We start from the raw sequence: 25,622 nt of genomic DNA on the forward strand, positions 1-25,622 counted from the left end.
CATTCATGCAAATATGTTTGAATTCTAATGGATTTCAAAGTGCTGCAGATTTTGAGGCTACTCTGGACATATTGGGCATAGTGTTGTGGGCTCTCAGTCAAAGAGTGTTTTTATTGGTGTTTCTCTCTGCCAAAAAGGAGGGCTGAGACCTAGACCTATGAAATGTGAGAGGTTGACCAGATGGAGGCAAACCTCATCTGTTTTTAGCAGAAAGAACTCTGCACATGTTAAAAGAAAGCCCTAAGATAGATGTTGTTGGACACTAGCTAGTAAAGCATAGAGAGGTGTTTGTTAACACTTTACGGTTAGGGAATCCAATCAAATGGGTTTGCCAGTCCATCTAGTTGGACAAAGGTCATGCCCGATGATCCACTAGACCTGTAGGAAGCAAGCAGTGTAGCTACTTAAATAAGTCTCATAAACCCACAACCAATTGAAGGGTCTGTCAGAAAAAAGTAGGAAGCAGCTAACCAATTTTTAGTACCACAACAGTCCACAACTCTAGAAAGACAAGCAGCAGTTATGGTCCAGATGAACTGTAGTTTGAATTTAGGGTCTGTCAATATAGCAAGCCGGAACTCGAAAACATTGCAGCTCTTACTAAAAAGCAGTTTAGATAGCATGCCAGCAGTCAGGACACATTCTTTACAGGTATTTTGTCAACTCAGCAACAAGGTGTCCGTAGACTGCCAGATGTAAGACATTCCTGGCTAAATATCCTCTTCGTGAAGCCTTGAACCTGAATTGAATTCTGCATCCAATCATCCATGCGTGCTGTCATGATTTGTCTGTTCTGACATGAGCTTGAGTGATTTTTCTTTTCCGGAAACAACACGGAAGGCCAATACTGGTGTGGCTGCTGCTCATGGCAAAGGCAGCTGCTGAGGGATGCCTTGTGAGATACCTATGTCTCTGTTGCACTCAGTCATACCCAGGATTTTTAAAGCAGGGTTCTGAAGTGAAATTCCTATTTTTTAGAAACCATCCTTTAAGTAAGAATGTCCTGTCCCTGACAACCCCTGAAAATGTTCATATTGATGGAATATGGTTTAAGGAATATGTGGGCTTCTGCATCACGGTGCTAGCCCACATGTTAAACTCACAGAATCTGGCTTAGATTCCAAATATACCCTTTGGGAGACGCACACATTAGAGGCTCGCCCATCACACTGAAAAGCTATCCTTCAAGTTAAACAGATTTTGCAAAAGATAGTCTTGTACAATAGAGTTATGTTTCGGGTTTTATGAATTTTGTGTATGTAGGTCTCACTCAATAGAGGCATCCATAAAGTGACAGGGTGTAGAGTTTTCCTTTAGATAGAGCGTGCCTTAATTGGGTATCCTGTTGTACTGGAAACCCTCTGTTACTGGACCGAAAGAATGATCAAGGAAGCAGTTTGTATTTCTTTCCTGGTTGCTTTCCGGAAAAGGCAGTTTACTTCATCTTGAGTGAGAAAATGATATACTCTATAATCTGAGATTGATGCAAATATTTTATGAATGTAAGTGATCAAGTACGGCTGTATTTGATTTAGTGTCAGATATGTTTATCACAATATGTTCCTTTCATTTCAGAGAGATGCTTAGAGACCCAGAGAAACGATCAAAAATGATATCCAACCCAATAAATTTCAACCATGTTGCTCACATGGGTCCTGGGGATGGAATGCAAGTTCTCATGGATCTACCACTGGTAAAATATGTTTAAAATATGTATTTTGTGATGATTCATATTGATACTTACAAAAATCCTCACTGCAATGTAAACAACATTGATATTATGATATTTTAGGAAATGTGTTTCAGTGGAACACCACTACCCTGAGCAAGCTGAATGTTGCCTTTTTGATTTATTGTAAATTAGTGTAAAGGTTTAAGAAGATATATGCAATTAAAATCTGAAATCACAGCAGTAAATTGGTGATTTTCTAAGTAATGTTTCTTCTTCCTTTTCTTGTCTGTTTTGTTAAAATAACAGAATGAATTTTCTCCCCCCTCATCCTCTCCATACTCTGCCCTGATCTCACCTCCAACAAACTTTGAACACGTCTATCACATGAGCTCTATTTCTGCTGAAATCTTTCTACAGAATGACAATTCCTCAGTGCAAGAATACCCTCTTTCTTCCTCTTCCTGTCCCCCCTCCACAACTTTAGCAAGGGTAGGCGTAGCTATAAACATTTGATTTGGAATGGTGTGCTGTGGCATTTTGTCAGTACTAAAGCAAAACGGATTGAAAATACTAAAGTTTAAACAGTCACTATTTTGGGTGCGTTTGGTTATAGAATATTTGAGATTGCCGAGCTGCTGATGCTGTGCATTAATCTAAATACTTTGCATCTATTGTTCAAATTAATCTGAAGTGTTCTTGCAAATTCTAATGTTCTTTCAGAACCTCACACACTTTTGTTTCTATAACCACTTTTACAGCTTACTGAGAGAAAGCTCAATTTGAAAATCGAAGCTGTTTATAACATAGAATGAACTTTGAGATGTGTGATTAGTTCCAAGGCTAGGTCTAACTGTTTTCTCCATTGATTCATTCCTACATTCACACTTTTCTTGCACCAAACATATTTATACTTGTCCCAGCCACATCTTAATAAAAGCTTTTTTTTATTTTGAAAAAAGGACCCGAAAACTCTGTAAATGCTGTTCCCCAATAGAAATGGTATCATAACGGAGGATTTGTAACTTGTGATTAGAAAATTGCAGTTCCCTTATTGTTCTGGCGAACTTTGTCATTGTTGCAATGGTTAACAAGAAGAAACTCATTGCACGTTTGAGACCAAGGTGTAAGAAGGTAATGGTTAGTAGACAACTTGCCAAAAGAGCTGGGTTTGAGTTATTTGAGGAGGTGAAGGATATTCTGACATTAGTACAAATTCAGGAGCAGCTAGATGCAAAGTATGGTGCATGTCCTATTAGTAACTGTGTTTTTTACCGTTTTCCTGTATGTCTTTGGGGGAAAGGGGAGAAATCAAGAGGAGGATTGTATAAGATTTCAGATACTTGTGCTTCTTTTCTTTCTGATGTAGCAGTTTAGGCGTTTGGGACTGTTGAGTAAATTACCTCTGGGTGAGGCAGAGCGCATTGAACTATGCCCTCCGTTTCATGATATCTAGGACAGGGCCTTGGTTGATGTGTTTGAATCACATAAAATCATGGAGAACCACCTGTAGGTGGTTGGTTATTTTTTTTAAAGAAAGAATGTTACTCCAGAAATGAAGTGTCATACTTTGTGATAAACAGTACATATAATGGAATCTAAAAGCATGGATGGTCGCCTTTATATTTTAGATTTTTCACAAATTGTGATTTTTGCCTTCTGTACAACACACTGGGACAAAGAATAGATCTTGTTCAAAAGTGGTAGAACTGGATCTCTGCAGAAGTGAAAGTGTATGTGGAAAAGTCTGACATGACTGCAAAACATCATGTTTGATATGTGTAGCTCTAGATACACATGCTTTGTATACTTCTGTCATCTAGTGTTTGGTCCAGAAGGTTGCAACTTGTTTTTATTCTAAAGTCTTTTGAGTCACGGATAAAGTGACGCCTCCTCTTGTTTACAGTGCGCATAATCCTCAAATCCATCTTGTTTTCTTCTGCTATCGTGTTCGGCCGTGTACTCTGAGCTCCGGCCCAAAATCGCCTTAGGCAACTTTGGTTCGGGAAATGTCCCCAAACCTGTTGGTATTGTTTCAATTGCTTTATCCGTTTTACCAATGCATTCTAGGATCAGAAAATAAAGAAAAAAGTAATTTTTTCGATCGAGGCGCTTGGGACGGCCATTTTCTCCATTTAACACAATTGAGAATGAAGAACTGATGGAACAGACGCCATTCTGTTTCTGTTCGAAGTGTCACTCCACATTGCCTTAGATTGATCACTATCAGGTCCGTATCCTCTGCCTATCACCAGAACACCAAGAGGAAGACTGAGGGCTGCCAGTCATTCAGGTCAAACACTGAAGAGCTCATCGCTGTGAAATGCAGAGACAGGATTTGGAGGAAACGTCTGATATTTTCGGCATGCAGGACATCATGTCAGATACGGAACAGGAGCAGGAGATTCAAGAGACATTAGCTGCTGAAGCAGAGACGTATTTGGTCCAAGACTCGGATTCAAGGGCCAAAATGACTCTACTAATAATTGGTTTGTATGCCCCACACTCAGGCTCAGCACTGAAACATACATTTAAAACCAAAGCTTCCATTACAAGCCGTGTCGGTGACTCCGGCACCAAAACTTTCTACATTACACTCTGTGTCCACCGCTTTGGAAACGAAAAGACTGCCCACATCTGCACCAACATTTTCAACATCAAAAGTTCAAATCCATTCAGTACCGAAAAAAACTCGATGCAAAATCTACTTTGGACTCGAAAAAAAGTTCCGGAGCTGATTCTTCAGAAATTTAAGCAACAGCTCCAAGGGAAGCAGTCCTAACTGTATATACAGTCTCATATTAGAAGGGTATTGGTAAAAACTACTCCTCCTAAAAGACAGCTCACCTTTGAGGAGGCTACAGACACAAATTAACCTCCACCAAAACAAAAAAGAGTGGACAAGGAGTCGCAGGAGATTCATCCACCTTTACCTGCATCCCCTCCACCACCACAAACCCCATCTCCACAACACTCTATAGAAGACCCATTAGAAATATCGCCACAAGGGTCTCCTCACTCAGATCAAGATATCCATGAGAATAGTGATGATACATCACATATCCAGGAGGACATAGATCAGTGGTCACAGTATGATGTGGACACATATATCAATCCTGATGTAGAAATCTACCCAGTTAGGCCTTCACCACCTGAAGACACTATATCTTTTCAAATGTTAGTAGGTAGGGCTGCTACACATCATCAGGTACCCCTCCACAAAGATCCAATTGAAGATGACTTTCTTTTTGAGACACTAACAGCTTCTCACAAATCTACACAATATCTCCATATACTGAAATTAATGCTCAGACATGCGGATGGTATTTTCCAGTATCGGCTTACATTCTTACTCCAAGAGTGGCGACAAAATACAAAGCTTCTCCGTCAGATCCCACATACATCGAGTCAAATACCAACTGACTCTTTGGTGGCCTATAATGCCAGGAAAAGAGCAAATTCCCAAACCTCTTAGGATACACCACCTCCTGCCAAAGAAAGTAAACATATTGATTCATCTACAATGGTAACTCTGAATATGTCCATGTAACATGTCTAAGATCATGGAATTGTCCCCCGATTCTAAATCTGGTATTGGGAAGCCAATTCCATGCATCCTGGGAGTTCCCCCATGGACCCCCAGTACTGCCAAAACAGCTCTCTGAGGCTTGCACTGCAGCTACAGCTGCTGCCACTTCACAGACCGGGTTCTGTCCTCCTGGGGTCTGGGCAGCCCAGTCCCAGGAAGGCAGAACAAAGCATTTCCTCTGAGAGCAGGGTGTTATACCCTCTCCCTTTGAAAATAGGTGTTACAGGCTGGGGGCGTAGCCTCCCCCTGCCTCTGGAAATGCTTTGAAGGGCACAGATGGTGCCCTTCTTGCATAAACCAGTCTACACCGGTTCAGGGACCCCTTCTCCCTTGCTCTGGTGCAAAACTGGACACAGGAAAGGGGAGTGACCACTTCCCTGTCCATCACCACCCCAGGGGTGGTCCCCAGAGCTCCTCCAGTGTCCCAGACTTCAGCCATCTTGCTTTGCAAGGTGTGGGGGCACTCTGGAGTGGCCAGTGCCAGCAGGTGACGTCAGAGACCCCTCCTACCTGATAATGTAGCCAATCCCCCTCGCAGGGCTATTTAGGGTCTCTCCTGTGGGTTCTCTTCAGATTCTGCTTGCAAGTTTCCTTCAGGAATCCTCTGATCAACTGCACCCTGCTCCAAGAAACGCTGTAACTGGAACAAAGTGTCTACAAGAGACACTTTTCTTCAACAACCTCAGCTCCAAGACTGCAACTGCAACAGTTTCCACGGTGTGCACACTCTGGGGACTCCCGGTCTTCATCCTGCACCAGAAGGACCAAAGAAATCTCCAGTGGAGTGACAGAGTCACTCCCCTGCTCCAAGCAGGCATCTTCAAAGACAACAACCGGTACCCTGATACTCCTCTCACTATGACAAGCGTGCTTCTAAGGACACAGAGGGTGGACATCATCGACATAGACTGTCCTGAGGTCCTGCAGACTCAATTTGGAGGAGGTAAGACCTTGCCTTCCCCGAGAATGACGGTACTACTGTGTCTTCTTCGCCTCCTGAGGCCTCTGTGCACTCTGCAAAATTCCTTCATGCACAGCCTGGCCCAGGTCCCCAGCACTCCATCCTGTGACGCTCAACTGGCTGAGTTGTTCTCCGGTGGCGTGGGACCTTCTTTTGTTGTGCTGCATCAACCGCGTTTTGCACCTCCTTTGAACCCGGATCCTGCAACTCCTGGGGGTGCTGGCTGGCATCCTGAGGGCTCCCTCTTCCTCCTCACACAGAGTTGAGGCCCCCAGGTCCCTCCTGGGTCCATCCAGCGCCATTTTGATGCAAAACGCACTTTTTTAGTAGCCAAGGCTTGTTGGCGACTTCCGACACGAAATCTCGTCTGCAACGATCTTCAAGCCGTGGGACATCTTTTACATTATGCAGGAACCCGCTGGCTTCTTCCTAGGGGGCATTCCTGCAGTCTTCGACTAACCGGGGACTCTTCCTTTGCACCCTCTTCTGGGTTGGCAGGGGCTCCTGTCCTTCCTGGAACTTCTTTTGACTTCTGAACTTAGTCCCCTTCCTTTGCAGGACTTCAGGTCCAATAATCCAGCAGTTGTTCTTTGCAGACTCGGTTGGCTGCTGCAAAATCCCAAAAACGAGGTGTAGTGTGTCCTAAGGAAACTTGCAGTACTTTACTCCTGCTTTTCTTGGCTCTGGAGTGGGGTAATATACTTACCTTTACTGTATTCTTACTTTCCCAGAGATTCTGCACACACTACACTTGTCTAGGGGGGAATTCGTGATTCACATTTCACTTAGTATATGGTTTGTGTTGCACCTAGACCTATTTTCTCCCATTGCATTCTATAGGCTTTCCTACTGTTTGCATTGTTCTATGACTATTTACTTGTATAATTCTGGTGTCTAGCGTATATATTGTGTATAATACTTGCCTCCAGAAGGAGTAAGATATTTTTGGTACTTTGTCACCCAAATAAATACCTTTATTTTTGGTAACACTGAGTATTGTCTTTACTTGTGTATAAGTGGTGTGTAACTATAAGTGGTATTGCATGAGCTTCGCATGTCTCCTAGTTCAGCCTAAGCTGCTTTGTTATAGCTACCTCTATCAGCCTAAGCTGCTAGAACACTACTACATTCACTAACAAGGGATAACTGGACATGGATGGTGTAAGTACCCAAGGTACCCACTACAAACCAGGCCAGCCTCCTACAGTTTGTTGATACCTGCATAGAGGGTGGTCTGTGTTATTGTAGTCTAGTCTGTGGATGATGAAGGCTTAGGTGATGGCTTTCCTGGTGGTGTTGTTGGGGAACCCCTTGAATATATTTTCCGCATTCTCACAGTGCGGAAGCAGGCTGTGGTAACTGCATTAATTTTTGAGGAAATGTTCAGCTTGCTGTTGATGATGACCCTAACATTTCGTGCTTGTATGCTGGGCAGTGTCCCATGGCAAGGCGTCCTTTCGGAAGATCACCACTTCTGTCTTGGTTGGTTGAGTTTGAGGCAGTTGGACTTCATCCTGGTGGCCACTTGTGTCATGCCTGATGTAAAAGTGTTCCTGGTGTTAGGTGTTTTGTCCAAGAGGCATAAAATCATTTGTGGCTTAAGTGTAGGTGAGTATGTCAATGATGTGTGCATGGATGACGTCTGCCAGCGGCTTCATGTAGATGTTAAAGAGGGATGGGCTGAAAAACACTGCGGGTCTCTGTACATTAGCTTCCAAGCTTCTGAGAAATAAGCAGACATTTTAACTGTTCTTCTGGTAAGAAAGGTGCATATCCATTGAAGGGATGGTCCTTGGATGCCTGCTTTGTGTAGTTATCTGATCATAATGGGATGGGGGACTATGCTGAAGCCTGTGAAGAGGTTGAGTAGGATGGGAGCTGTGGTTTTTCCTCCGTCGAGCATCATCCACATGTTGTATGTTGCTGCTATGAGGGCTGTCTCTGTCTGTCTGTGGTTAGGTCTGAATCCCGATTGCATGGTATCAAGGAGCTGGTGGTTGGCGTGGTAGACGGCAAGGTGTTGGTTGTTTGCTCTCTGTAGAACCTTGGCTGGGAATGGAAGAAGGGAAATCAGTCAGTAGTTCCAAAGTTTGGTTGGGTCTGCAGAAATCTTCTTGAGGAGGAAGTTGACAGCAGGGTGCTTCCATGCTGTCTGAAAAGTGGCTGTGTTGATGGAGGGTAAGAGGATGGGGGTAAGAGTTTGGCTGTGAGGGTTGAACTTTTGTGGAAGGCATGGTGGGGGCAGTGGGCAGACAGGGCCCCCAAGTCAATGAGCTTCTTGATTGCTGCAGTTTCCTGTTGTTGTGATAGAGATCCATGTTGTCATTATGTTTTTATCTGAAAGAGTCTTCTAGCTGTAGATTCCTATTTTTTAATTCTCCCCAGACATCAGACTGGATCCGGAAGATTTTCGTGAGCATTACTCTTGCGCGCCATTAGGTGGCATTGATTGGCTCTGCATCTATCGTCATCATCCGTGCCAGATAAGATGTCATAGTTCTTATACAGGTGCCACCCCTGTGAGCTGACATCAGTCCTTTTCTTTCCGTGCCAGCAGGTGCCGATCCTAAGAGAGCTACACCTCAGTCAATTGTTGACTGGCTTTTTTTGACACTTTGTCAACATTTTTCAAGTGTTTTGCTCCTGGTGAGTCGAGAATGTCCTCCAGAAAGACCAGCTTCAAGCCCTGTGGATCCTGTCATCGGGTGATGTCCATGACACATCCGCACAGCGTGTGTCTTGTGTGCCTTGGAGTGCAATCACGATCCGAAGACGTGCTCTTAGTGTCAGCCATGCATCTGGAGGCTTTGAGGGAGCTGTCCCTGAAGCTAATGGCAGCCCGACGCTCGACTCCGTGCAAGTCGAGATATCGTCGAGAGGAAGGTCCCAGGATCAGTCACGGAGTCCTCCATCATCGCCCCCCCCATTCCAAGTCCTCAGGGCGATGGTAAGTCGAGCATAAAAATAATACCAAGAACTCGAAGCATTCTTTGACTTCTCATCTGTCGGCCGACAAAAGAGGGAGCATTGACGCTTCAGGCCTTGTTCTGCAGAATTACGCCTGGGCCAGCTCTGCGCCTCCCGCAAGATTCTGGGAGCTGTAGCGAGCCCTGCCTAACTCTGATAATTTTATGAGGTCATGCGCCTCATTTCTAGGCAGCCTGATACTGCTGGAGCGCCTTTGGGTCCCCACGGAATCAAAAGGGGCCTCCTTGGGTGCTGCAGCTTCAGCCTCCGTGCCGAGGGGCACCCAGGGATCCAGTTCTGGATCTGGACTGGCTTTGGTCGTACCACCCAACCTTCCCCGATGCAGACTCTCCTGGCCTGGTCCGCGCCGATTGGCAGCGCCATCCTCATTGTAATCTCCAATATGAAGCTGGATGGGCATCGTACGACGCCGACTCAGACAGGATCTTTGCCTCCTATGGTGGTGAGAAGAGCAACTGAGTTCCCGGAACTTCAGCTGCCTTTGGGTGCCATCAAGACTAATCTCTTGGCAGAGTTGCTACAGCCAAGAGCTTCCACCTCAGAACCCCAGCCCCCATTTTTTGAGGCCCTCATGGATGTCCTTTTGCCCAAACTCAAAACAGGGACTCCTGTGAACAGGGCGTTTGCCCACTGCCATGGCCCCACACCAGGTAACCCAAGCTTCTTGATGCAACACCTTACCCCTGAGAGCTTGGTGGAGGCACTATATCAGGAAACACCAAGTTGAGGGTCACCCTGAGCAGTAAAGCAAAGCTCAGGAGGATGGATGATCACCAGACCTATCACTAAAACAGTTACCAAGAGGATCTTGTAGATTAAAGAATCCTCCAGATTCCCTGAAAAGAGGGAAAGTGCTGATGAATACTGACGACAAACTAAGATCCTAAGTGACAGAGCGGGTTCAACTCACACCACACACAGCAAGATGACTATCCTGACCTTGTGCTTTTTCTCTCTAACTCGCCCTGCACAATCCTTACCTCAGTCATAACACGCAACCCAGACAAAATTCACAAACCAGTCAGTCTCAACTGTATCCCACTCACCACCACTACCCACAATCATAATGAGCCTATTCCTGTATTTGACATTCCTTAAGGCACAAATATTTTTCATTCAAACGATTCACATACTCAACACTACTTCCAGTAGCCTTAAGTCCATCCTAATGACAGTGACCTAACATACCTCACCACTTCAAATCCCCAAGTTCTTGTTCTAGAGATCTACACTATCCAGCGCACCAGATGACTGAACTGCTGAAGAGTGGGGCTAGAAGTTAACCCTGAAAATCAGAGCCTTGTATGGCCAGGGTACAAGAGGTAAAAGGTGACATCACCTCTAGCTCTCAGGGCGTGTTCCCTTCTTCTCCCCTGGATAGGGAATCCAAAAGGTTGGACTCACTTGGGAAGATGTTTTCTTATGCCAGCCTTCCATTGCGGTTTGTGAACACTTCATGCCTCTTGTGCCATGATTCCCATACGCTGTGGGTAACGGTTGTGCAAGTGCTGCTACAGGTCCAAGAGGAATCTTGGGCTGTACTCTCTCAGGTGATGGAAGATGCACAGCAAAGTTAATCTGTTACGGACTGGATGGAACTGACACCCAAGGCAGAGAGGTTTCATCGACAATGGCCCTGAGGATATGCTTGACTGAGGATGTTAGGCTTGTAAGGGGATCCCGAAGCTTCCTTGATGGACATGCCCTTTGATGGCACCTGTCTCTTTTGGAGACAAGGCAGACTTGGCAGCTCTGCAGTGGGACCTGACGTTCTAGTGGGCGCAGCATCAGGGAAATCTCTCAGACAAGGTCCAGATCTTGGTTGGAACTGCAAAGGATCTGCAGTGGTGGTTAACAGAGCACAGTTGTGTCAGAGGCAGATCCCTCTCCCTTTCCCAACCAGATCCGACAGTAGTAACATATGCATCACTTCTGGGATGGGGCGGCCATCTGGGAGAGGTGAAGATCAGAGACATCTGGTTTCTGGAGGAAATCAGTCTCCACATCAACATGTTGGAGCTCTGTGCGATCTGGCCAGCATTTAAAGCCTTTCTTCTCTCTATCAATGGAAAGATGGTGCAACTGTTCAAGGACAACCCCACTGCCATGTGGTACCGCAACAAGCAGGGCAGGGTGGGGGTCATTGACCCTTTGTCAGGATGCTCTGACCCCTTTTCGCCCCTCTCTCTGAGGTCCTGTTGTTTATCCTTTCCCTGGCCCAGCAGGGCTCTGCTATGGGCACTCGTAAAAGCTTTTTGACTGCTATTTCTGCTTTCTTGAGGTTTCCTGGTCAATCCTTCTTAGGTTCCTCAAAGGTCCTATACATCTCTTTCTTCCATCCCCATTCATTATGCCCCAGTCGGATCTGAATTTGGTTTTGATATTTCTGATGTATCCTCCTTTCGAGCCTCTCCACGATTGTCCTCTGTCTTCTCACTTTGAAAACAGCCTTCCTTGTGGCTATTATGTCTGCCCACAGGCAGAGTGAGCTGCAGACATTGTCATCTAAGCCACCCTACCTTTCCATCTGTCCTGACAAAGTGGTGCTTCGCACTAGGGCCTCCCTTCTGCCATAAGTGGTTACGCCCTTTCATGTAGGCCAGTCCGTCACCTTGCCTGCTTTTTACACACCCCTACATCCACCTGGGCCCAAAAAGAGCATTAGTGTTCCACCTTGATTGTACAAAAGAGTTCTGGGTGGGTGACCAATGTTTCGGACGTTATGTGAATGCGAAGAAAGGTCAGGCAGTGCAGAAGCAGACCGTCTCCAGATGGGTTGTACTCTGCATTATGATCTGCTATGCAATAGCTAAAAAGCAACTTCCTGAGGGTTTGCATGCTCATTCTACCTGAGCCAAAGCTGCGACCACTGCGTTAGCACCTAGAGTTCCAGCCCTTGGCATGTCAGGTGGTAATGTGGGCATCTCTGCACATGTTTACCAAACACTACTGCCTGGACAGTCAGGTCCGTAGGGATGGGTACTTTGCTCATTCAGTCCTGCAGGACTATCTAGTGTGAGCTTGATTTGCAGACCCACCTCTAGGGATTGTATTTCTTGGGTATCTATTCAAAGGTAAGGAATCTGCAGCTAAAAGTATCTATAAGTTGAACAAGTTACTTACCTTTGATAACGCCTTATCTGGTAGAGACCATATCTAGTTGCAGATTCCTTACTAACCCATTAATCCTCCCTGCTTTGCAAACTGATTTCTAGGGCAGGGGCTCCCGTTTCCAGGCCCTTGTTTTGACGCATTAGTAGTCTGTTTCTTTATGGCTCTACGCTTCTGGCATGGTAAGTCTTGAAACAAAACACACGTCAGCATGCAAGGGCACGTCATATCTGGCACAGACGACAATAGACACTGAGCCAATTGATGCCTTTTAACGGCGTGCAGGGGTCCTGCTTATGAAAATTTTCCACATCCAGTCTGACGCCTGGGGAGAATTGAAAGGTAAGGAATCTGCAGCTAGATTTTGTCTCTACCAGATAAGGTGTTACCAAAGGTAACTTGTTTGTTAGAAACTGGAGACTTCTGGCTAGGTTGAAAGGGTACAGTTGTGGGTTGAAGTTGGTGTAGATGGAAATGATTTTGTTACGGAAGACAGAAGAAGTCTTGACAAGTCATTGCACGGCTCTAGAGTTAGTGTCTTGTTGCTGGTGGCTGCTGGATGTGGTGAAGTCCTTGATGATAGAGAAAATTTATTTGCCATCATCTGGCCTTCATTTGCCTTCTCGATGCTTGGATTCTTTTATGAGGGCCAAGGGTGTCAGCACAGACAGTGATCCAGTTGTTGATGTTGCTTGATAGGTTGTCATGTGTTTTTGTGGAGGGCGGAAGCATAGTCCACCTTCAATACTTTGTTCCAGTTTTGTCATTTTAAGCCTGTCACTGAGGTTCTTCTGTAGTAGGAAATGTTAATTGAGAAGCTGACAATGGCATGATCTGTCCAGATCATGGGAGCGTGTGTGTTAACTGTGATGTGAGGTAGAGGCGAGGTCTAGGATGTGCGAAGCAACGTGGGTGAGGGTCAACCTGTGTTGGGTGAGTTGGAGCTTTTAGAGGCCTTGGATGAGCATGGCTGATTTGGGAGCCCAGCGTTTTCCCTCTGCCCTAATACAGCCCAGTGATCAAGGATACCTAAAAGACCTAGGTAAGGAGCCCCAGACTTTTCTGGGAAATCTTTGTTTAAAAGTGTTTTTTACTGCTACCAGTGCCTATTAACTGTAGACTCTGTGTTTTTCAGGCAGCTTGGCCTTTTAAAGAGGTTTTTTTTTTTTTTTAGCTGGGACTGTGTGAAATTTCCCATCTAGTTTGTGGCACAAGACTGCGTAAAAGCCCACCAACCCCCCTCCTTTTCTAAGTAAAAAGGCTACATACATCTTGCAGAGTGTGTTTAGGAGACTGCTTAATCTGTTTCTGTGCTTTAAATTGTGTTTAGAAACTGTCTGCATCCCCTGTTTTTTGCCTTTAAAAAAAGCCACATTTCAGAGTGCACGACAATCAGTATTTCAGTGTTTTTTACAATCTCTCCCTTACCTGGAAAGTAGACTCTGCTAGCTTGGAAGTGTGGATTCAGCCTGTCTGTATCCAAGGAGATTCTGAATAGAGCAGCAGCTGCCTCCTCCCTTCCCACAGGGACTGGGCTTCAGTTAAATTGGTCCTTATATAAGTTTCTATTGGTTGTTGCATATAGTGTTGTGATGGGTTGTTGGGGACTGGTCTTTCTATTGGCTTAGAGATTAGAGTTGGACTTGTGATTGGTAGTAGGGCTGAGATTCTGATTGGTTCCTGATTCTAGGGTTGGGGGTTGTGATTGATTGTCAGGATTAGGGGTATGATAGGTGATTAGGGCTGGGTGTCCCATTGGTTGTTTGTAATAGGGTTACAAATCAGATTGGTTAGGGTTAGGACCAGGTTTCTATTGGCCAGTAGGGCTACATAAGGCCACGACTCAGGGTGTCTCATCCCGGGCGTCGATGTGAAGGGCGGAGAGGACAAGGGCAGTTGCCTGTTTGGGCCTGTTTGGCACTGGTAGGGACTGGGGCCAGAAATTCTGCCCAATTTTCCATTTACCAAAAAGGACTTTACACCCCACACATTCATCAACATGCAAACACATTATCTGCAAAGACATCCAACACCTGCATCAAAAACTGACAGCAGACAGATTGCAATGTCCCATCATCCAACAGGATACCCCCTTTACAACACCTATACACATACCCACCACAACTACAACAGTAAAACACCTTCATTCTCACAGCAAACACTACTCTGTCCACTCCCACTAACACAACTTGCCATCACCCATACAACACAAAATCACACTATACATTACTTTCAGCCACCAGATACACGCTCCCTGTTCATACAAACCAACAGCACTATTCTCTATTTGCTCCACACAGACCACTTTTCATCATGACAGTTCCTAAACCCAGCTTTCCAGCACTCCATCTACAAATGCCCTTCCCCTCTCTTCACCAGTTACGCTCGACATACTATCCTCACACTCCACTCCACCACACATATTACCTCTTCCAGTCATCACAACTAATTCAAACTCCCCTGCCACACATCCATCCCCTCTTACACATCTCATACATTAATCTCCAAAACACATCAACACTCCCTGTAATAATCTAATTCCACTCACCAGCACTAACTCACATACAGATCCCTCACCAAAAACAACTACATCAATATACCCTCTCACTATTCCACAAAAACAATAAAGACCACACACATCAGCATATCCAATCAACACAAACTTTCATTATACTTATCGTCACATCCACTCCCACCCTCATGACTACACAAAGAATACAAATCCCTACATTCTCACTCTTCACAAACATCGACCACAAGCACCCCAACCCAGCAACTTTAATTCACCCACCTCTCCTCCATTTCACAATTTAGAGCCTTACATCATGATCCACATGCTCCTCTACCACCCCTAACCTGTACTCTATCCACACTAAACAGGCGCAAACAAAATAAACAATATGCCACTCTTAACAACTTTGCATCCCCTTGTATATTACATTATAAGCCTACCCTACAAAAAACAGTACACTCTTCATGTCTCTCTCAGCCGCCAAGTCCACCACCCACACACACAGACCCAGCAAAATGCCTCCTAAACCTGCTGGAAGAGGAACACTATATTGGAAAACAAGACTGTTGTGACTCTCACACAGTTATCACAACTAACAAGACACCTGCTACAAACTCAAAATATACTGCTTACCCTTCTCCTAAGCAAAACAGCACCGCACTAACACACTTTTTCTAAACTGCCAGCTCATAAATTTTCGGTCACTCTAAAAAAACAAGCACAATATCTACGACCTGCTCACAGACACACAACCTGACTTTCTATTCATAACAAAATCATGGTTGGGAGTTGACATGGACACAGTGTTCCATGAAGCCCTTCCCCCGGACTATCAAACCATCACACAAAACCGTATAGGCAAGAGAGGAGGTGGACTAGCTATTATATTCAAACAGGCAATAAATCTTAGTAAAACAGGCAACATTTCCATACAAGATTGTGAAGCCCTCCTCACCAGATGCCACCCTACTCCAACTTCCTCCTGCAACTTTCTCCTCCTTTACAGACCTTCACCTAACAACTCCACATTCCCAGACGCTTTTCTAGATACAGTCTCAAACATTATTACATTATACTCAAACCTATGCATTCTTGAGGACCCAAACATTTGGTTTGACAAACCCAATATGCCTCATCCAAAAGCTATCACCACTGGCCTAGTCGCATTGAACCTACATCAGATTGTACACAATCCCACACACATCGCTGGACACATCCTAGATGTCATTTTTGCTAAGCCTGAACTAGTTACCGTTCGTAGCATCACGCCTATCACATCGCCAGACCACCATTTGATAACTTTCCGACATAAAACTCCACAAATCAGCACACCCTACAACTACTTACATACATGCACCTATCGACCTTGGAGCAAACTCAATTTTGATGACTTAGAAACACAACTAAGTCAACACAGATCTAGATACAATTAATTAAGTTCCAAAACTTTGTGTGGCTTTTGATATCCTAATACCACTCAGAAAAACTAAACATGACAAAAGAAAACCAACACCTTGGAGAAACAGAACTTAAAAAGATTAAGCAACAGATCAGAAAGTTGCAGCGGACCTGGCTCAAAACAAACAGTCAAGACAAACTGCACTTACACAAACTTAACAGAATATACAAATCATCAATTGAAAACGCTAAAAAAAAAAAAAAGGTACCACTCAGACAGAATTCAAAATGCTAAATCTTCAACCAAATGAATTTCGATAACCTACATGCATGGAAGGAAGTCATCCCGCTACTTAAGATTTCACAAACAAACTGGCAACTCATTACACAACCAAGGCAGACACATTGGACTCCTATTTAAAACAGAAGAAAACCATCAGCACCAACCCCTTTCCTAAAATACCCTCCAAGAATAAACCAACCCAGCCTCTACAGTCCTTCAAACAAATATCACAAGGTGAATTTATGGATTTGGTCAAAGCAAGCAGCCCTTCTGACCCTTGCCCACCACACATCTTCAAGAACATTCTTTTATCTACTTCGGCTGCCACACCTGTAAGAAGAATCATCAACAACTCTTTAACTACAGGAACTTTTCCTGTAGACCTGAAAAAGGCATACATACGACTGTTATTAAAGAAAACAAACCTAGACCCCAACAACTACAGACCAATCACAAATGGACCTTTCCTGGGCAAACTGATAGAAAGAGCAGCATTCACCCAGATGTCACAATTCATTGAAGACAATTCTATACTTTCAGACTTCCAAAGTGGATTCCGCCCAGGAAGAGGCACTGAATCGGCACTCATAGCAATCTAGGATGATCTTAAAAACACAGTCAACTGCAATGGAGTTGCTGCACTACTTCTCTTGGACCTCTCAGCTGCCTTTGATACGGTTGACCATAACACCCTAATTCAAAGACTACACGAAACCGGCATAGAAGGGACTGCTCTTGACTGGATTACATCCTACCTTCAAAAAAGAACTAATATCATCTATTCTCCCCCCTTCTCGTCCAAACCCTACCTCACAAAAGCAGGGGTCCCCCATGGATCAATCATCTCACCTTTGCTTTTCAACATCTACATGATATTACCAGAACTGATCAATGATTTTCATCTTACATGCTACAACTATGCAGATGACACACGAATACTACTTAAATTAGAATGCCCCAAAACATTGAAAACTCACTAATCTTCAGTTGCCTCAGAGCAGTTAATCAGTGGATGACTTGGAGCCGTCTCAAACGAAATGCCTCCAAAACAGAAATACTCATATGGGGTGACTGGAAATATTATGACTCACTGTGCGCCTGGCCTTGCGATCTCAGACCACCTCCTTAATTATCCAAGGAAGTTAAAAACCTTGGAATCACCATGGACTCCAAGTTAACAATGAATGCCCAAGTGGACAAATTAGCACGAACAAGCTTCATCACCTGGAAGACTCTACAACACATCTTCCCCCACCTTGGATTTCCACACAAGGTGCAAGCTACTATCTCGCTTGTACTATCCAAACTGGATTATGCCAATGACCTCCACCATTGATTATCTCTATTTATTATGAAAAAACTACAACGTATTAAGAACTCCGCAGCCAGGCTACTATTACATATAAAGCCACAAGCCCACATCTCCCCTGCCTTGAGAGCACTACACTGGTTACCCGTTGCCAGAAGATGCACCTTCAAGCTGCTTTGTATCACCCACAAAGCTATACATTGAACAGGACCGCTTTTTATCAGAAACTGAATAACCAAATACATTCAACAAAGAAACCTCCGCTCAAGATTGGCACCCTGCCTTAGAACACCACCATACAAGAAAGACTATAGGTGGTACATTCTTCTCCGTTCAAGCAGCCAACCTATGGAATTCCTTACCCCCAACTATAAGAGCCACAGATAACTATCTTGTCTTAAGAAAACTACTCAAGATTTGGCTCTTTCCTTCATAACTACCATATTCAAACAGCTATGGACTGCATATGCCTATGTTGATAAATATTTTTTTATCTGATTATGTGTATATTATTATTATCATAGTTATATATAGTTCTTTAGAAAATCTGTATCTCTGTCATAACAATAAACTACACACATACTCTTTAAACCTATTTAACTAATGTATATTTACTCGTGGTTTAAATATGTATGTACATATGTGTGTGTATTCATGTGTGTATGTGTGTGTATATATCTATATATATATACATATATATATATGTGTGTCTGTTATTATATGCTTAACATGTTCATAGGTCATTGCATAACTCCTAGATAAGTTGTAATAATAGATACTTATGAATCCCTGCTCTCATTTAATATCACACTTTGTCTACCCATCACCATATGTCATGTCTCTGTAAATCTATCCCCCATTCCCACTCTGACTCATCCCAAATCCATTCTACTACATTCATTTTCTAAATCACCCTGCCTAAGCTCTTCCCTCCTCTTCCACATCTAACTCACCCAAACCTCACTTTACTACCATGATCTCCCAAACAAGCCTACTAAAGTCTCCCTCATTTATCTCACATTGCTACTAAGATCTCCCTAACCATTTCCACAGACTCTTCCCTCCTCCATCCCCCCTTTACTCACCCCAAGCCTAAATCCTATTACCATAAACTCCCAATTAACACTTCTGGATTCTTCCCTCCTCCACACCTCCATTACTCCAGTCAATCCAACTAACAAACTCACATATCCACGGCTCAAATTAACTCATAATAATACTAAAAATGTACTCATATTTCCCTAAACTAATCCACCACTAATTCCTTTTGGGTTACAGAGTAGCGTGCTACTCGCCAGAAAGCGATTTGACGCCGCGTCAGTGGTAGTAAGCGCTATGTAAATACTATTATAATACAATACAATACAGTCTTCCAAGTGGATTTTGAGGTCTCATAGGAGGATGTAGGCGCTGGAGTTGATGGCTAGTGGGGCAACGATGTGCAGAATGATGCTGGTGAAGGTTGTTCTAGGTGCAGAGAGAGGATGAGTAGTTGAGAGTTCTGCTTAGGGTGAAGTTTGCTGTGACCTGTAGTTTGAAGTTTAAATGTTCTATGTGGCCCGTTCTGGCTTCTGAGTTGGTGCTGCAACTAGTGTTGTCCTTAAATATGATGGAGATTCCTCCCTTGAGTTTGTGGTGGTGGTCCTGTCTGACGATAATACGGCCGTTGGAGATTGTTGATGTGATGTCTGGTGTTGATGATACTGTATCCATGTTTCATAGAGGAAAAAGAGGTCCGGGAGGAGTCCGCCAGTAGATTCCGTATCTACGTGGCATATTTGCAAAGGGATCGGCCATTTAAGAGCACCCATGATATTGAGGGGTGAGGTGCGAGTTCTTGTTTGTGTGCAGGTCAGGTGTTGGGAGTAGTCAGTGTGGTTGCGGCGAGTGTGAGAATCGTTGGTGTGGTGGTGCAGGTGAAGAGCCCTTCATTGTTTTGTGGTCTGGTGTGCGAGGGAAAAGACAAGGGCACACCCGGTTTAAGAAAGCTCACAAAAATGCTCAAAAAACGAGGGCAAGGCTAAAATCAAGAGCACCCTAATAAGCAAAAGGCTGAAAATGACACTCGTTAAAATGCAGTGGAAAGGCACTTGGCATGAGATGAGACAAACTGGTGAAAAAGCAGTTGGGAAGAGATGCGGAAAAGACGAAACAGGCATAGAAAAAGTGATGTGAAACAAAGATGGGCAAAATGCAGTGAAAACTTGGCAAGAGATGCGAGAGAGATTAAACAGGCAGAGGGAAAAGTGGATTAAAGGCAAAGACGGGTGAAATGCAGTGAAAAGTTACTTGGCGAGAGAGATAAGAAAAAGACCAGGAACAGGTGGATGCAGTTGAGAGAGGAGGGAGAAGCGAGGCGGGTGCCTCGAGGCGCTGGAGCCCGGTTCAAAAGGGTCTTCACCGGTTCGAGGACTGTTCACAGCAGTGCTTGTAAATGGAAAAATTAAAGTGCAGGTACTCTGTGCCAGAGTACCAGCTTGTTTCTGAGAAGTGCCGGTACTCTCCAATTGAAAGTATTACGTTTCTCTTGAGATGTGCCGGTACTCTTCCTCTCAAAATAAAAAAGTGCCGGTACTCAGTACCAGAGAGTACCGGCCCATTTAAAGCATTGGTTCACAGTTAAGTCCTAGGTGGGCAAGAGCCAACTGTGAGTGAATATGAAGGCGCAATGTTTTTGTCTAGTTGGTAGGCTTTCAACACCAATAAAAGGTAGCATCCACGATAAATGAAGTTGTCCCGCCCTTCTTGTATAAAGTGTGGTTACAGAAACATTGGCACTTTCCATGATCATGCCAGGATGTAATGCTAGTTGAAAACAAACTAAAATGTTTATCTTTGTTGAGGATATAATGTTTCTTCGAATTAACTTTAACCCTCAATTCCTTTTATTCTGATAAATCAGAAATGTATAGTGATGTCCATAATACTCTTTTTGTCATTCGTCATGCGAGTATTCCAACTAAAGACAGCGAAGATTCTAAGTGTATTTTCATAGAAGAAGCTTGCGAAAATATAATGTAGGGCTTTTCTAAAGTGTTAGTAGAACAATCTAACAGGATGTTTTTTTAGAATTTCTAATCTTTGTAAAATGCTGCTGACTTTTCCTAGTAATGGAACGAACCTCCTGCTCACTGGTACTTACTGCAAAGAATTACTGCAATTTAGCGCCCTCTCGCCGCCTCCCTGTCCTGCAGCTCTTTGATTTTCCTACAGGACGCCGCGTTGGTGGAAGCTTTTTGTTTTTTTTAACGCACACCCGCTATATAAGAGAGGGTCATAGGCCTGTACTGACCGTGCCTGTTGTTTGTCCGCCCTCCTGATTCCCCTCACCCCCTACCCACTTTCTGGGGTTCCTATAAGAGCGTTTTTCTTTTTTTTTCTTTTTTTTTTCTTCTTTTTTTAAGGGAATAAGATGGGAATGGGTGGGTGGGGCTTTCCTCTTCTTCTTTGACTTCCTATAGGTGTTCGCACATATTCTTTCTTTGGGGGAATGTGCGTATCTGCACTGTGCAAGGAAAGTTATGAATACAAGGTATATCTGGCTTCGCTATTTTCATAAGTGTTTGTTTAACCCCTTCGCTGCCAGGCCTTTTCCCCGTCAGGTGCCAGGCCTTTTTTTGGCTATTTGGGGCAGTTCGCAGTAAGGCCCTCCTAACTTTTTGTCCACATAAGCTAACCACGCCAAATTTGCGTCCTTTTTTTCCAACATCCCAGGGATTCTAGAGGTACCCAGAGTTTGTGGGTTCCCCTGGAGGTGGCCAAGAAATTAGCCTAAATACAGCAAAAATTTCATTTAACAAAAAAATGGGATAAAAGGGCTGCAGAAGAAGGCTTGTGTTTTTTTCTCTGAAAATAGCATCAACAAAGGGATTGCGGTGCTAAAATCACCATCTTCCCAGCTTTTAGGAACAGGCAGACTTGAATCAGAAAACCACATTTTTCAACACAATTTTGGCATTTTACTGGGACATACCCTATTTTTACTATTTTTTGTGCTTTTTAGCCTCCTTCCAGTTAGTGACAGAAATGGGTGGGAAACCAATGCTAGATCCCGGACAGCTAAACATTTCTGAAAAGTAGAGAACATTCTGAATTCAGCAAGGGGTCATTTGTGAGGATCCTACAAGGTTTTCCTACAGAAAATCAAAGATGAAATAAAAAAATATTGAAATTGAGGTGAAAAAAACAGCCATTTCTCCCCATGTTTTACTCTGTAACTTTTTCCTCCGATTTTCAAAAGCAGTATACCGTTACGTCTGCTGGGACTCTTCTGGTTGCGGGTATATATAGGGCTTGTAGGTTTATCAAGAACTCTAGGTACCTAGAGCCAATAAAGAAGCTGCACCTTGCAATGGGTTTTCATTTTATACCGGGTATACAGCAATTCATTTGGTGAAATATATAGAGTGAAAAATCGGTATCAAGGAATCCTTTGTATTTCCAAAATGCGCACAAGATAAGGTGTTGAGAAGCAGTGATTATTTGCACATCTCTGAATTCCGGGGTCCCCATACTAGCATGTGAAGTACAGGGCATTTGTCAAATCGATGTCTTTTTTCACACACGGTCTTACATTTGGAAAGAAAAAATGTAGAGAAAGACATGGGGCAATAATTCTTGTTCTGCTATTCTGTGTTTCCCCAAGTCTCCCGATAAAAATGGTACTTCACTTGTGTGGGTAGGCCTAGTGCCCGCGACAGGAAATGCCCCAAAACACAACATGGGCCCATCAGATTTTCCCAAAGAAAACAGACCTGTTTTTTGCTAAGTGCCTAGCTGTGGATATTAACCTCTAGCTCAGCTGGCACCTAGGGAACCCTACCAAACCTGTGCATTTTTTTTAAACTAGACACCTAGGGGAATCCAAGAAGGGGTGACTTGTGGGGCTCTCACCAGGTTCTGTTACCCAGAATCCTTTGCAAACCTCAAAATTTGGCCAAAAAAAACTGTTTTTCCACACATTTCGGTGATAGAAAGTTCTGAAATCTTAGAGGAGCCACAAATTTCTTCCACCCAGCATTCCCCCAAGTCTCCCGATAAAAATGGTACCTCACTTGTGTGGGTAGGCCTAGTGTCCGCAACAGGAAATGCCCCAAAACACAACGTGGACACATCAAATTTTCCCAAAGAAAACTCACCTGTTTTTTTTGCAAAGTGCCTAGCTGTGGATTTTGCCTCTAGCTCAGCTGGCATCTAGGAAAACCTAGCAAACTCGGACATTTCTGAAAACTAGACACCTAGGGAAGCCAGAATGGGGTAACTTGTGGTGCTCTCACCAGGTTCTGTTACCCAGAATCCTTAGCAAACCCTAAAATTTGGCCAAAATAAACCCTTTTTCCTCTCATTTCGGTGCTGCAGCAATATGGAATCTGAGGGGAGCCACAAACTTCCGTCTACCCAGCGTTCTCCCGGGTCTCCCGATCAAAATGGTATGTCACTTGTGTGGGTAGGCCTAGCGCCCGTGAAAGGAAAGGTCCCAAAGCACTATGTTGGGGGAGCACCTACGTTTTTGGTCCTGGGCCCAGCAGCCATTTAGGGAAACCTACCAAATCCAAACATTCCTGAAAACTAGACACCCAAGGGAGTCCAGCGAGGTGAGACTTGCATCGATCCCCCAGTGTTTTCTTACCCAGAATCGTCAGCAAACCTTAAATATATCTTTAAAAAAATCAAATTTTTCCCACATTTCTGTGTGAGATCACAGCACCGGTTCAGATTTCCTACCACCCAACATTCCCCTCAGTCTCTCTGTAAAAATGATACCTCACTTGTGTAGCTGGACCAAGCGCCTGTGACGGGGAAGAGCCAAAAACATGTAAAAAAATTAGGTGGAACCAAAGGGGGGGTCCAAAAGGGCAGTTTGGGAAAACAAAAACAATTTTAGGCTGACAAGTGGGGCAGAATGTTTATCGGTATAGATGCGATAATGCTGGGTGGTAGGAATTTTGTGGATTCCTGCAGATTCCGGAAGGTTCCATCACAAAAATGTAGGAAAAATGTGTGATTTCAAGCAAAGTTGGAGGTTTGCAGTGCTTTGTGGGTAAGAAAATATTGTGGGGTGCATGTGAACCACACCACCCTGGACTCACCTTGATGTTTAGTTTTCAGATGTGTCTAGGTCTCGTAGATTTTTCTACATGGCAGCGTCCCAAAGTGCAGCCCTCAACATTCCAAGTGGGACGATTTTGAGAATTAGACAAGCTCTCATTGCCCAAATTTAAAACCAAAACCCCAAATAATCAAATGTCCTCTTGCTTGCCATGGGATAAGATGTTTTAGTGTGTGGGAGGAGAGCTGAAAGACGGTTACCCCCTTCAGTTGGGGTGGGGGCATAATCATGCCCTTACTGGTTGATACCCACCACCCCACTTTTTTTTTTAATTCCCTGGCATCTTGTAGGCTTTCTGACCCCCCCCATCCCCCCCCCCCCCCCCCCCCCCCGGGGAGTGGATCGGGGGTAATTGCCACATCTGCCCACTGGTGGGCAGAACAACTTTGTCCACATTTACTTGTGGTGGGGGTATGGCCCTTCCCCCACCCTCTTTTTTGGTACGACCCTTGCCTAAGGGGTTGCTCCTCTTCTTTTTTTTTTTGTTTTTTTTTTTACATTGTTGCAAAAAAACCTGGTGTGTAGTGGTTTCTGTCCCCCTGGTGTCTAGTGGCTTCTAGCAATTTCCCCCTTCCTCCCCTCCCCCTCCCCCCCAGGGCAGATCGGCCTAATTAATTTAGGCAGAATTGCCCCCAGCAGGTCTAATTAGGCCTAATTAAAAAATTGCTCCCTAGGGAGTGACCCTTGCCAAAGGGATCGCTCCCCTTATAACGTTTCAACAAATAAAAAAACTCCCTGGTGTCTAATGGGCATTCCTGTAGCACGATCGCAGAATTGCTTAGAGAGACATGGAAAGGAAAACCTTTTCCTTTCCTTGCCTCCCTGACTTCCCCTACCCCCGTACCGAGGAGAAGCAAATCTGTTTCTCCTCTGATCGCATGGGAGGCGACCTCTGATGCCTCTAGGGGAGTGGGGGGGATCGGGTGGAAGGGGAAGTGATTTCCCCTTCCAGCCTTGCTCATGGGAGGGGGTGGTAGGAGGCCCTTGGGCGGAGCGCTAGCGCTTTCCCCGAGGGCCGGGTGCAGGACGCAGTGCTGCCCAGAACGTAACCCTTATGTCCCAGGCACCCAAAGGGTTAAGTAAGTGAAATCCCGAGCGTTCTTACGCACTACCGTGTCCCTCTATGTTGCCAACTGATGGTCTTTTGTAACAATAATGTACCATTAGCAAAATGTGATAGATTCAAATGAAAAATGTTGCCGTCTCTTTTTATCTCTGAATGGCTCTTAACCATGTCCAATTCAAAGATGTCTGAGAATGTGACACCCTTTCCATAGAAATGATGATTAGTGCATGTCATTGTTAATTTAAATAACTTTCTGAAAGAGTTGGAAATACATACACAATTTGGATCCCCCCCCCCCCCCAAAAAAAAAGAAATACTAAATTATTCAAACTTCAATAAAATTGTGCAAAGCTAACATACGACTGTGTCCTAGGCCCAGGATGCCTCACAACTTCCCAGAGTGTTTTTTTGAAGGCAGTCCAAAGGGCTGGAGCATGGCATACGCAACAGTAATACAAAATCCAACCAGAATGGAGGCAGAAGAACTTAATTTCAGAAGAGTAATTACTTTGCTTTTCTATTCCAGAGTTCTATATATAAATTTGTCTATCATATCTCAGCAGTTAAACATATTAAACAGAACATCCTGCAGTCCCAAAAAAAGTGTGCACTTGGCAGCTGCTCTAG

At 44.2% G+C, this 25,622-nt stretch overlaps 1 protein-coding gene across 1 annotated transcript in view; it reads left to right on the plus strand.

The window, feature by feature from the left end:
* CDC42BPB (CDC42 binding protein kinase beta) overlaps positions 1–25,622 on the plus strand; it is a 903,752-nt gene that overhangs the window by 850,388 nt on the left and 27,742 nt on the right. Inside the window, exon 34 of the mRNA XM_069207298.1 lies at positions 1,576–1,693. Within this exon, the coding sequence (XP_069063399.1) occupies positions 1,576–1,693 (118 nt within the window). The remainder of the gene's footprint in view (positions 1–1,575; positions 1,694–25,622) is intronic.

This window comes from Pleurodeles waltl, chromosome 9 (assembly GCF_031143425.1).
Source record: "Pleurodeles waltl isolate 20211129_DDA chromosome 9, aPleWal1.hap1.20221129, whole genome shotgun sequence".
Taxonomy (NCBI): Eukaryota; Metazoa; Chordata; class Amphibia; order Caudata; family Salamandridae; genus Pleurodeles; species Pleurodeles waltl.